Raw genomic sequence first — 12,346 nt, 5'->3', positions numbered from 1 at the left:
CATCAAGTCAGTGATGCCATCCAGCCATCTCAACCTCTGTCGTCCCCTTCTCCTCCTGCCCCAATCCCTCCCAGCATCAGAGTCTTTTCCAATGAGTCAACTCTTTGCACAAGGTGGCCAAAGTACTGGAGTTTCAGCTTTAGCATCATTCCTTCCAAAGAAATCCCAGGGCTGATCTCCTTCAGAATGGACTGATTGGATCTCCTTGCAGTTTCAAAATCATAATGAAATATCCCTTCATATCCACTCAGGATGACTAATCAAAAAGGCATATAATAACAAATGTTGGCAGGGACATAGAGGAACTGAAATTCTCATTCACTGCTGATAGGAACATGAAATGGTGCAACTGATTTGGAAAACAGTACAACAGTTCTCCAAGAGGCTCAGCATGGAGTTAGATGATCCACCATTTCCATTCCTAGGTATACACTCAGGAAATCTGAAAACATATGCCCACTGTCACAATTTGTACATGAATGTTCACAGAAAGTAACAGCCCTAAAGTGGAAACCAGCCAAATACGCATCAACCAATGAATGGATAAACAAAATGTGGTATATCCATACAAAGGAACATTGGTCATAAAAAGGAATGAGGTACTATATGCTACAAGACAGATGAAACTTACACCACATGAAAGAAGGCAAACACAAAAAGACACATGTAATATGATTTCATTTGTATGTCCACATAGCACATTCACAGAGACAGAAAGTAAACTGGTGGTTGCAAGGGGCCGGGGGAGGAGGAAAGAGAAGTGATTGCTAATGGGTATGGAGTTTCTTTTAGAGGTGATGAAAATGTTTTGAAACTAGACAGCAGTGATGACTGCACAACTCTGTAAAATGCTAAAACTGTCACTTTAAAAGGGCAATTCTTATGGTCTGTGAATTATATCTCAAAAAAACAACCCATTAGACTATTTGATCATAAAATTTTGTGGTGTGGAACCACAAAAGACCCTGAATAGCCAAAGCAATCTTAAGCTGAACACAACTGGAGGTATCACACTCCCTGACTTCAAACTGTATTACAGGTCTACAGTAATCAAAACAGTATGGTACTGGCATAAAGAGAGACACACAGAACAATGGAACAGAACAGAGAACCCAGAAATAAACCGACAGACATGTATATGGTCAATTAATTTATAACAAAAGATCAAAGAATATAGGGAAAAGGACAGTCTTTTCAATAAATGGTGCTGGGAAAACTGAACAGTTACATGCAAAAGAATGAAACTGGATGACTATTTTATACCATTCACAAAATTTACTCAAAATAGATTAAAGACTTGGATGGATTAAGACCTGAAACCATAAAAGTGGTGAGCTGCTCGACAGGGTCATGCAAATAATTTCTTTGGATCTGACACCGAAAGCAAAGGCAGCAAAAGGAAAGATTGTTGAACTCTTATTTTTTTAATCCCTTAAAACTCAAATCAACGCCCCCAATTCCTCATTAATTGAACTAATCTATGTCTGCAAAAGATTCATCTCATATTCAACTGCTAAAGTCTCAATACATATTTATGTTCTTGCAAAAAAGAGATTCTTTTAGAATATGTGTGCATGTATATACCAAACAGAGCTAGATCTGCACTCTAGTCCTTGCTCAACTGCTTACTAGTTTTCTGTCCTTTATCTGGTCATTAACTTCCAGCTTAGAAAAGACAGTAATATTTGCTCTGTCCACACAAAGGTGTTGTGAAGATCAAAGTATTTCACAAAATATAAAGTGCTGCACAAAAATAATTTATTACTATATTTTCATACAGCTCTGTTCTACTTTAGAGCAACAGTAGAGAATGATAGTTTCTCTGTGTGCATGCTATATCACTTCAGCCATGTTCAACTCCTTGCAACCCTATAGACTACAGCCTGTCAGGCTCCTCTGTGCATGGGATTCTCCAGGCAAGAATACTGGAGTGGGTTGCCATTTCCTTCTCCAGGGAATCTTCCTGACCCAGGGACCACACCCATGTCTCTTAGGTCTCCTGCATTGGCAGGCAGGTTCTTTACACCAGTGCCTCGTGGGAAGCTCAATGATAGTTTACTCAACAGAAAATCCAGCCCAGAATTCTACAGTAAAATGTATGGTATGAATGTTACAGTCTATTTTATTGAGAGACCAGAATGGCCACCACCTTCATAGATAATGAGAACTTCCTTAGCTTGTTATATATAGTTTGTGTGTTTTGTGAGCACCTATTATGTGTACGGCATTGTGAGGGGAACAAAGATACAAGCACAAGAGGCTCGGCTGCTTCTTTGCTTTTACTAAAGAAGAAATTCTCTTTAGCTGTTTAATAAATGTTTAAAATACTTTGTAAAGAAATTAAATTAACTTCATAAGCTGTATCTCTACAGAAAGGTGAAAATGAATGACATGCCTTCAACTTGCAAGTTATTTATAATTTTTTAACTGTTGTCTTCACTTGGATCAGAAGTGAAGTTACTTTGAGAACTGATCATCCATTCTATACTTTCGTGTCTTTACATGTGAAATACAAATCCTGTTTTTAAGCATAGGTGTTTCATTGTAGTATGCTACCACCACAGCTAGGGCATGAATTTAGCATTATACCTTGCCCCGAGAATTACTGCTATAAATTCTTTACATGAAAAAACAGCATAATAACAATTGTATGTGGAGAGGATTCTGGGAGCTGGAAGCTTAATGCTTCCCCCTCTTCCTTCGATTCCCAAATCTGTCTCCTACCAACAAAGTGGCTCTCTGAGCTAAAGTAACTACTGGAGAGAGCAAGGCGGCAAGATCTACATGGGGAACTACAAACCTCTACAGTATTGCCCCTCTGGGTGGACATGAGCCTAAGGACCAATGAGTTTACAGATCCCAAAGGCTAAGGGAAAAGCTGGGGGAAAAGGCTGATTACTGCTAATAACATTATTATTTAACATGGTCTTGGCGACACAATACTAACAATGCAATGAAGCAAGAACAAGAAATGGCTGACAAAAATTGTGGGAAGAGGGGTTTGTTTTGTTTTGTTTTTTGGTTGATGCCATAAATAAATATCTAGAAATGGAAATGAAATAAAGAAAAACAAAATCTAAGAAACACCTAGAAATAAATTTAAAAGAAAGACAAAGGGCCTACTGGAAAACATAAAACCAAATCTGAATAAGAAAAATGTACTGTGTTCTTATGTGGGAAGATTTAATGACATAAAAAGGTGAATTTTACTAAAATTAAAACAGAAATGTATTCCCACTTACTAACCAAGACTGGAAAAAAGGTCAGCAGTGAATTGCCCCAGCAAATATCAGAACATTAAAATCAAATAAAAATAATACTGCCATAAAAATAAACAAATAAACCAATGGAATGGAAGAGGAATTCAAAACCAGATCCCTCTAAGTCAAGCTATTTTAATGTAAAGCAGAAGTGGCACTTTTATCTAATAGGAAAAGAATAGTTTATATCAGGAATCAATACACTACAGCCTGCAAGCCAGACTGTGCCTTTGTCCTGATTCTGGAGATAGAGATTTAACTGGAACACAGCCATGCCCATCAACTGCAAGTTGTCTATGGTTGCTTCCAAGCTACAGAACTATACAATTGCAACAGAGACCATTTGCTCTACAAAGCTGAGAACCTTTATTTTCTGATTCTCTAAAGAAAAAAGTTTGCCCACCCTTAGTTTATATAATAAATAAACCCACTACAACTAGCTATCGCCTGGAAGAAAATAAAGCTGTATGCCTGTATCTCACACAGCACACAAAAATAAGTTCCAGATGAGCTAAAGAGTTACATATTAAAAACCAATCTTACAAGAAAAGATAGGTAAGAAAACTATGTAAAACCTGCAGGTGTATGGGGGGGGGGCCTTCTTAACAAAGAAAGAAATCCATATATGACTAAGAAAAAGATATATAATAATTGGGCATATAAAGCATTAAAAACATTTTTTTATAGAAAGATACTATAAAAATCAAGATGAATTTTAAAGTTGTGATTATATTTTACAGTGTTTGATAGAAAATGGTTAATATCTATAAAAATAATCTTTTGTAAAATAACAAGATAAATAACCCAAAAGAAAAATAAGCAACATATTTATTTTGCCCCCAACTCTGTGCTCAAGAGCAACAGGTTGTCCTCATACTTACATCCCCTCTGCGGACAAAAGTCCTCTCATTACTCTTTGCCTACCTAATTCCATCCGTTTGTCAGACCTCAAAAGACAGGACATTTCATCAAAGAAGTCTTCTCTGCCCTACTAAAACAGATCAAATTCCCCTCAGCGGAACTAGCCTTTATTGCACTATATACCTCTCCTTCACAGCACCAATCACAGTTGTGATTTAAAATTTGATTGTACACTTATTTCTTTTATTATTGTATTATAAATTCTTAAAGGGTGATGTACCATATTAATCACCATTTGCATCCCCTGTGCACAGTGCAAGCACAGCATGCAAATATTTGTGAACAAATGAACTCGGTGAATGATTAGAATGAGACAACTTTTTCTTACATGCAGCATACTGGCAGATAACACTTATAAATCCACTGCTTCTTGAAAAACAGAAATTATGTGCCTAATTTTCACACTATAATCTAAATATCAATGCCTGAGGATGTCACAGTCAGTTTACAAATCTTTTTCACAGATACCCTCATTAATGACATCCGTAGGCTAAATAACATTTTAGTTACATTTCTGAGGCACTTCCTGCCATTAACCTCATCTCTAGAATACTAGTTAATATGAAGCACCTGGATTTCGGGAACACAGACCTAAAATACACATACCAAACCAAACTGTTATGTAAATGACAGAAATGACACATTCTGGTCAATAATGGATCTCCAAACTACTTTTGGTCCTATTTTACTTTTACCACTAAAATTCTGTCATTGGATTACAGTCATTCTGAGCCCACTGATAATCAAATTACAGATGAAAAAAACTAAAGTTTTCCAACAATCTGCACAAAAGTCAACCTTTAAAGAATATTGATAGTTAGGGATTTTCTAGGTTTGGTCAAAGTGGACTTCATGGACTTCACTTTATGTGATAATTATGTCTTGAAAATTCTGTAAACTTAATTTTTAGGAAGAAAATAATATTTTGTTTGTAAGTCTCACTTAGGTCTGAATTCTAGTCTTCACACTTTTTGAATGTGTGCCCCTCGGCAAGTCATTTAGAATTCCTCAGCTTCAGCTTCCTCATGTGGGAAATGAGATAAAGATCCCTACCTCCTAAGACAGTTGTGAGGCCTCCAAAGATGACATGAACCTCACTCAAGCATACTATACTCACTGTCCTTCCCTTTTTATCCCCTGCTATACAGGAATTCTGTTAGAATTCTACAAAGAAAAAAAGTTTAGCGAAATTATGTCCTTCATTTGTCTTATTAATAAACCTGGATTTCGAGGTTTTATTTAAATTTACTAATTTAAGGTCTCAAATAGTACAGAGATCTATTAATATATTAAACAAATGAAAGGTGCAGATTAATCAAAATGCCACATAAGTAAAAGCTACACTTAATCAATGGACTATCCCAACAATACAAATTAAAGAGCTATGTATAAGGGAGTCAGTAGCAGAAATCTGGTATTATCTTTAGATCATATAATCTAGGAAAACAGCAGATGCCATCTTCCTTTGGTCAAGGCGTTTATGAAGACTCAAAAATACAAAACAGGGAAATGGAAAGAGCCAGCCAACAGACAGTGGGCAAAAACGGAGACTCCTAATTTTTTATATTCACTTATGCATCTCATGTCTAAAGTTTTAATCAAGTTCAAAACCAAACCAGCTAGGGGTAAAGCCAAAAGCAAAGTTACGTAGGTCAATAAAGAGTTCCGATAAAACCCTGAGGCTCTGTCTCCACCTGCTTGAAGAAACAGCGCCACTGCCTTGACTAAGTAAAGAACAGGCAGCAAGCTCTGCCCTAATGGAGTCCCCACCTGGCAACCAGGTTTTGGCAATCAAATTTTGAGAATTCTCTAGCTTCCCACTTTCTATCTAATTATAGAAGTTTATGAAAACCATTCTCTCTCACATGTACACATTCTCTTTCTCTTTCCCTCTCTCTCACATACATTCTAAGTATCACTGCATTTATGATACAGCGGTAAGAGGTAAGGACACATCTGGTAATTTTCCCCAGAAAAGAATGGTAAATGTGAAAGAGAAGATCTACATTCTGTACATCTGCACTATTATTCTAGCAACAGTAACCCTACAATTCCTACGTTAGTAATAGTAATACCCACTTTCCCTAAAGGAGCTTCAAGCATTTGCAATCTATAGTTAAATACACATGCTGGAACTGAACCACCCAGTAAGTGTTGGGAGGTATATATCTCAAATTAGTTTTGGAGCTTCTGTTTTTTGGAAATGTCTTTAGAATCTCTATTTTATTCAACTAAATTCCACAAATAAGGTACTTTGCTAGGCTTTAGGTATGCCTATGGAGCTCACGGTATAATAGTCCCAAACAACTATTAATGACTGCTGAATGATGTAATGAATTTTCAAGATGAATCATTTCAGAAATTATTTTAAAGTCATACAAACAGTGACATAAAGGAAAGAACTATGTTTACTATAAAACTGATAAATTTGCTCTGAAACCAGGAGTATAAAACATTTTAAAAAGAACATCACTGATACAATTAGATAAACCTGTAATATGGCTTCTTTAAAGAACAATTCCAAACAGATGTATAAGTTCACTCAGTTATGCCCTTTTCATTTTATTGATGAGGAAACGAAGGCCCAGCAAGACTGAGTAAGCACCTGTGGACACACAGCTAGTCAGTGTCACATCTCCCACAGAGCCTTAGGGGCCTCCCTTCCAGTTCAGTGCTGGAATTCAGGGGTGCATACAATGCACTGTTTTTGCCATGCAACCCTTCCAACAGCTCTTTTCCACTTGCTCCTACTAGTCTCCAACCATTTTAATTAATTCTAAAAGTGTTTTTTTTTTTTTTTTCTTCTGCTATTACAACAGCACTATCCTTATTAAAGGCAGCTAGCTTTTTCAGTTTTGGATTATTTGAACTATAAATTTTTTTTCAGCTTTAGAATTATGAAATCTTTGGCGCTTTAATACACTAAGATTCAATTAAGTACCTGTGAAGCACTTACAGTGTACATAATAACACTGTACTAATCCTACTACACAGAATCAAAAAGGAAAAAAGAAACCTTAACCTTGCCTTCAAAGATACCACTAGCATGTTGAAGGTATTAGTGTATCCAGAGTGCTAGCTAGATCAAGAACTTCCTAACCTGGGCAAATCACTGAACCTGTCTTGGCCTAGATAAAGAGTAGTTCTTCAAATTGTGCTTTAGAATTCCCCTAAATATGTGACACTACAACTACTGACCCTAGGAAGACACAGTCAAGCCCCCTGAGTCAATCTCACTTGTCCCCATCCACACCATCCAAGTTCAACCCCAAAGTAGGTTCCTGCATTTAAAAAAAAAAAAAGAAGAAGAAATCCATTCAGAAAACATAAGGACCACTCTTAAAATTCTGTAATAGCCCGTTACTGCTTTTAATCTGCATTTTTATCACCAATATCTATGTCTGTGATGGTGAAGACGTAGCCTTTTCCTATGAGATTTATAGACCACATAAAACATCCCACCCACTTGAAGTACTACTGTTGCTGTGTTGTGCTTAGTTGCTCAGCTGTGTCCAACTCTTTGCGACTCCATGAACTGTAGCCCGCTAGGCTCCTCTGTCCATGGGGAGTCTCCAGGCAAGAATACTGGAGTGGGTTGCCATGCCCTCCTCCAGGGTATATTCCCAACCCAGGGATGGAACCCAGGTCTCCCACATATACTTAGTCCATAATATCTTACTCAATTCTGGCTTTTCTCTGTGGGATAACCAAAGCATATCATTACTGATTCTCGTTCTATAAAACCACTCTGGAAGTTTCTCTTATGGAATGTCTAAGCAATCGTGTAGTAAGAGACAGTTTTCTCTTAATACAAACACGCAGACTTCCTGCCGCCTTTTCCCACGTTATTTTACACAAACACAGGAACTGTCCTGTTTGCCCACTGTTGAACGTAACACGTGCAAAACTGTTCTGCCTCTCCTGCGCCATACAGAGGACACTGAGATTCTCCCATGCCAGTGGCAACACTTCTTCCTGTCCTTTTCCTTAACAGGTCTCTGAAAACCTCTTCCTCTGTTGGATTAACCTTTACGGATTTATCCCAACCCTCAATTGCCTTGCTCCATCAGTAACTTTCCTTCTTATTTGATAAATAGCATTCTTCCATAAAATAACCTAAAATTTTCTTTTGTCTTTGCCTTCCAATTACTTCCCCAGTTCATTATTGCACTGTGGATGATCCATGGCTTATGATACACTGTCTTTAGTTTTCACTAAGTGACACATTAGGAAGCAGTTTTATTGAAACTATTATTGTGCTTCTAACTATAGGTGAGATATAAAGGATATTGCCCCATTCCCTCTAAATGTGGTCACGTGAGAAATTTCTTTCCTATGCGGTACCCAAGAAAAGTTAGCTTCTCTGATACCCTAGTAAATTTTCATCATATATAAAATGAAAAAAAATTATATCTCATCACATTTCTTTCTCCCTTGCTCTGGCTGCAAAGAAGCTTTGAGTCAAATTTAAAGTCAATTTCACTAAATTTAAAAATTTTAATAAATTTGAAGATCTCACTTATTCATAGTGTAGGTAATTTCATGCTGAGCTTCCATTTTATATCTTCAGTGGCTCTGATTTTAAATTTTTTTCTATTTTGCTTCTGTACAAAATATATTCCTGTAAATTGCCTCAGATTCTTCATGATATAAGATACAGTATAAATAAATAAGGTATGGCATTTCCAAATCCACTATGTAATATCTGTGCTTAACAAAGACTTATGGAATTAAAATTTTATTTTTCTGAAAAAAGGAATCAGCAATTATAATCCAGCAATCCCACTGCTGGGCATACACCCCGAGGAAACCAGAATTAAAAGAGACACGTGTACCCCAATGTTCATTGCAGCACTGTTTATAATAGCCAGGACATGGAAGCAACCTAGATGTCCATCAGCAGATGAATGGATAAGAAAGCTGTGGTACATATACACAATGGAGTATTACTCAGCCATTAAAAAGAATACATTTGAATCAGTTCTAATGAGGTGGATGAAACTGGAGCCTATTATACAGAGTGAAGTAAGCCAGAAAGAAAAACACCAATACAGTATACTAACGCATATATATGGAATTTAGAAAGATGGTAACAATAACCCTGTATACGAGACAGCAAAAGAGACACTGATGTATAGAACAGTCTTTTGGACTCTGTGGGAGAGGGAGAGGGTGGGATGATTTGGGAGAACGGCATTGAAATACGTATAATATCATATATGGAACGAGTCGCCAGTCCAGGTTCGATGCATGATACTGGATGCTTGGGGCTGGTGCACTGGGACAACCCAGAGGGATGGTATGGGGAGGGAGGAGGGAGGAGGGTTCAGGATAGGGAACACATGTATACCTGTGGTGGATTCATTTCGATATTTGGCAGAACCAATACAATATTGTAAAGTTTAAAAATAAAATAAAATTAAAAAAAATAAAAATTTAATTTTTCTGAAAAAAGGAAGCAGAAGAAGGTGGCTAATTAGATTATCTGATTTCATTCCATCAGTCATTTTTCTCATTTTATTTATGTTGTATGTATTATTAATCTATGATCTAAGCAGTCTATTTGCCATTATCTTTATTAATAATTGAGAAGCAACCTTATTAAAGTCATAAAAACTTTTCATGAAGTATATTGGGATTTTTGGTTTTTACTTGTTTTCAGTTGGATGGTTTACTTTCCTTTTTGAACACACATTTATATGATGGCTCTATAAAAGATTAAAAGATAACCATAGAAGTAACTGTAAGTAAAGACTATGATATAGTAAAAATGTCTACAAAGGGAAGTTATGATACAATCTCTTTAATTTGAATGGAGGTCCTGCTAGATGAGGGTCTACGTCTATGATACTATATCTACTAATAGTTTCTATTCTTAACTGCTTTTTCCATGATAGTAGGCAACTTGCTTTCTGGATACCATCCATAAAAATTCACTCAGTATTGCTATATAGGAAACATATGGTAGTTTTAAAGTACTCTACAGAAACATGGAGTTTTTTAACCCCATGAAATGGTATGGTAGTGAGAAGCTACCATTTATTTTGTTGTACAGCACTGAAGATCCATCATCTAAAACAAATACAGTCGATTCTCATCTGCAGTACTCATGTTCTATAAAGTCACTGCAAACGCTGAATTAGCAAACACTGAACCAATGGAATACAAGGGTTACTGCAAGTCTCTGCTCATGTATTCTTCAACTCATCAATACATAATTGTGTTTTATGTACATTTCTGAATAAAGACAACACTTCAGCACTATGCCTGGGAATCGTTTCTAACATCAAAATTACCAATAAAAAGCATAAAAATGTGTAGAATGTGGCACTAGGTATGAGAGCACATTTTATGGTTTAAGAAGGCATAGCATCACTGAAAATGTGCATATAGGGCAAATCAAATTTTTCATCACTCTGCCCATGTCTAGGGTAGTACTGTTGAATGACTCTGAGGTTGCAAATAAGTACCAGCAAGCAGGCTAATCTGTCAGTACAGAATCTGCAAATAAAGAGGACTGATTATATGAGTGAGGACCCACTATATGAGTCACATACTTCATAGTGCAGTCTTGGATCTGACTGCCACCAAAGAAAGAGATCTGGAAAGTCCTAATAAGTATTATTCAGCTACTATGTAAACTTAAAAGACATTGGACAAAAGTGTTTTAAGAAGTAAGATGTTCAAGGCTTTCATAAGTTGGTATTGTTAAAAATGTTACTTCCTACCTGGTATATTCTAAAAGGGATATAACGAAATCCATTTTCTTCTGCAGGATATTCCATGAGTTTCCGATTGATGGCCCAAAACTGGTCAAATCTGTCTGTAACGATAAATTATTTATTAAAGGGGTATATTATAATTTAATTTTCTGAAAGGGCATTATTTATATATTATTTCTTCTTAAACTTACCTTTCCATAACTAAACATGAAGCAAGATATAAAATTAATTTTTTCTACATTATTGTTCCTTCTTCTTCCTAGATATTTCCATTAGACATTTTTTTCTCCTAAGAGACACCCTAAACAGATTATGATTACTGAGGGTATCATGGCAAAAAACATCTGGTATTGATGAATGTCTTGCTTCCCTTGATTTTATTCCTACTGTCTATAAAGGCGCAGCTTCCAGTGACCTAAAGTTGAACCAGAACTTATTTAAGGAAATAAAGTAAAAACACCAAACACTGTACATGTTAAACAGCAAAACCATAAAATTATAGGACAGGCTTTAAAAGAATTGAGAAATAACTGTCAGTTGAACTTTTAATCTCAGACTGATTAAACAATTCCTTTTTTAAAGTGTCAGGCTTGATTTTTAAAAAACAAACTTTACTGATATATAATTCATACACTCTAAAATTCACTGTTTTGAAATATATAACTGAGTGTTTTTTAATACACTGAGTTGCTAACATGTAATTTCAGAACATTTTCATCATTCCCAAAAGAAACCCATATCCATTAATAATTATCCCCTCCCCTCATCTGCTGGAAATCACTAATCTCTATTCTACTCCAGACATTTCATATAAATGGAATCATATGTGGTCTTTTGCATCTGTTTTTTGCTTTTTCTCTTACTATGTTTTCAAGGTTTATTCAAGTCGTAGCATGTATCAGAACTTCACTCATTTTTATGACCAAATTATATTTCATTGTATGGAGATACCACATTTTGTTTACCCATTATCAGTTTGTGGATATTTGGGTTGTTTCCACTTTCTGGCTATTATGATAATGCTACCATGAATATTCACATAAAAGTTTTTATGTGGATGCATTATTTTTAATTTTCTTGCATACATTACCAAAGAATGGAATTGCTGAGTTATATAGTAACTGTTCGGAGAAGGCAAGGGCACCCCACTCCAGTACTGTTGCCTGGCAAATCCCATGGACGGAGGAGCCTGATGGGCTGCAGTCCATGGGGTCACTAGGAATGGGACACGACTGAGCAACTTCACTTTCATTTTTCACTTTCATGCACTGGAGAAGGAAATGGCAACCCACTCCCGTGTTCTTGCCTGGAGAATCCCAGGGACGGGGGAGCCTGGTGGGCTGTCGTCTCTAGGGTCGCACAGAGTCGGACACGACTGAAATGACGCAACAGCAGCATAGTAACTGTTTAAGTGCCACATGGTAACTATGTTTAGAGGAATTA

General features: G+C 36.4%; 1 protein-coding gene across 5 annotated transcripts in view; it reads right to left on the bottom strand.

Moving 5' to 3' along the window:
• The window catches only part of ATG5 (autophagy related 5), a 133,444-nt gene that overhangs the window by 54,569 nt on the left and 66,529 nt on the right, over window positions 1–12,346 (bottom strand). For all 5 annotated transcript variants that reach the window (XM_010856667.1, XM_010856670.1, XM_010856668.1 and 2 more), the window contains one exon: window positions 10,910–11,004. In XM_010856667.1, the coding sequence (XP_010854969.1) occupies window positions 10,910–11,004 (95 nt within the window). The remainder of the gene's footprint in view (window positions 1–10,909; window positions 11,005–12,346) is intronic.

This window comes from Bison bison, unplaced genomic scaffold, assembly GCF_000754665.1.
Source record: "Bison bison bison isolate TAMUID 2011002044 unplaced genomic scaffold, Bison_UMD1.0 scf7180017864373, whole genome shotgun sequence".
Classification (NCBI taxonomy): domain Eukaryota; kingdom Metazoa; phylum Chordata; class Mammalia; order Artiodactyla; family Bovidae; genus Bison; species Bison bison.
Note: the sequence above shows the minus strand (reverse complement) of the source record. Positions and strands in the feature narration are given on the sequence as shown.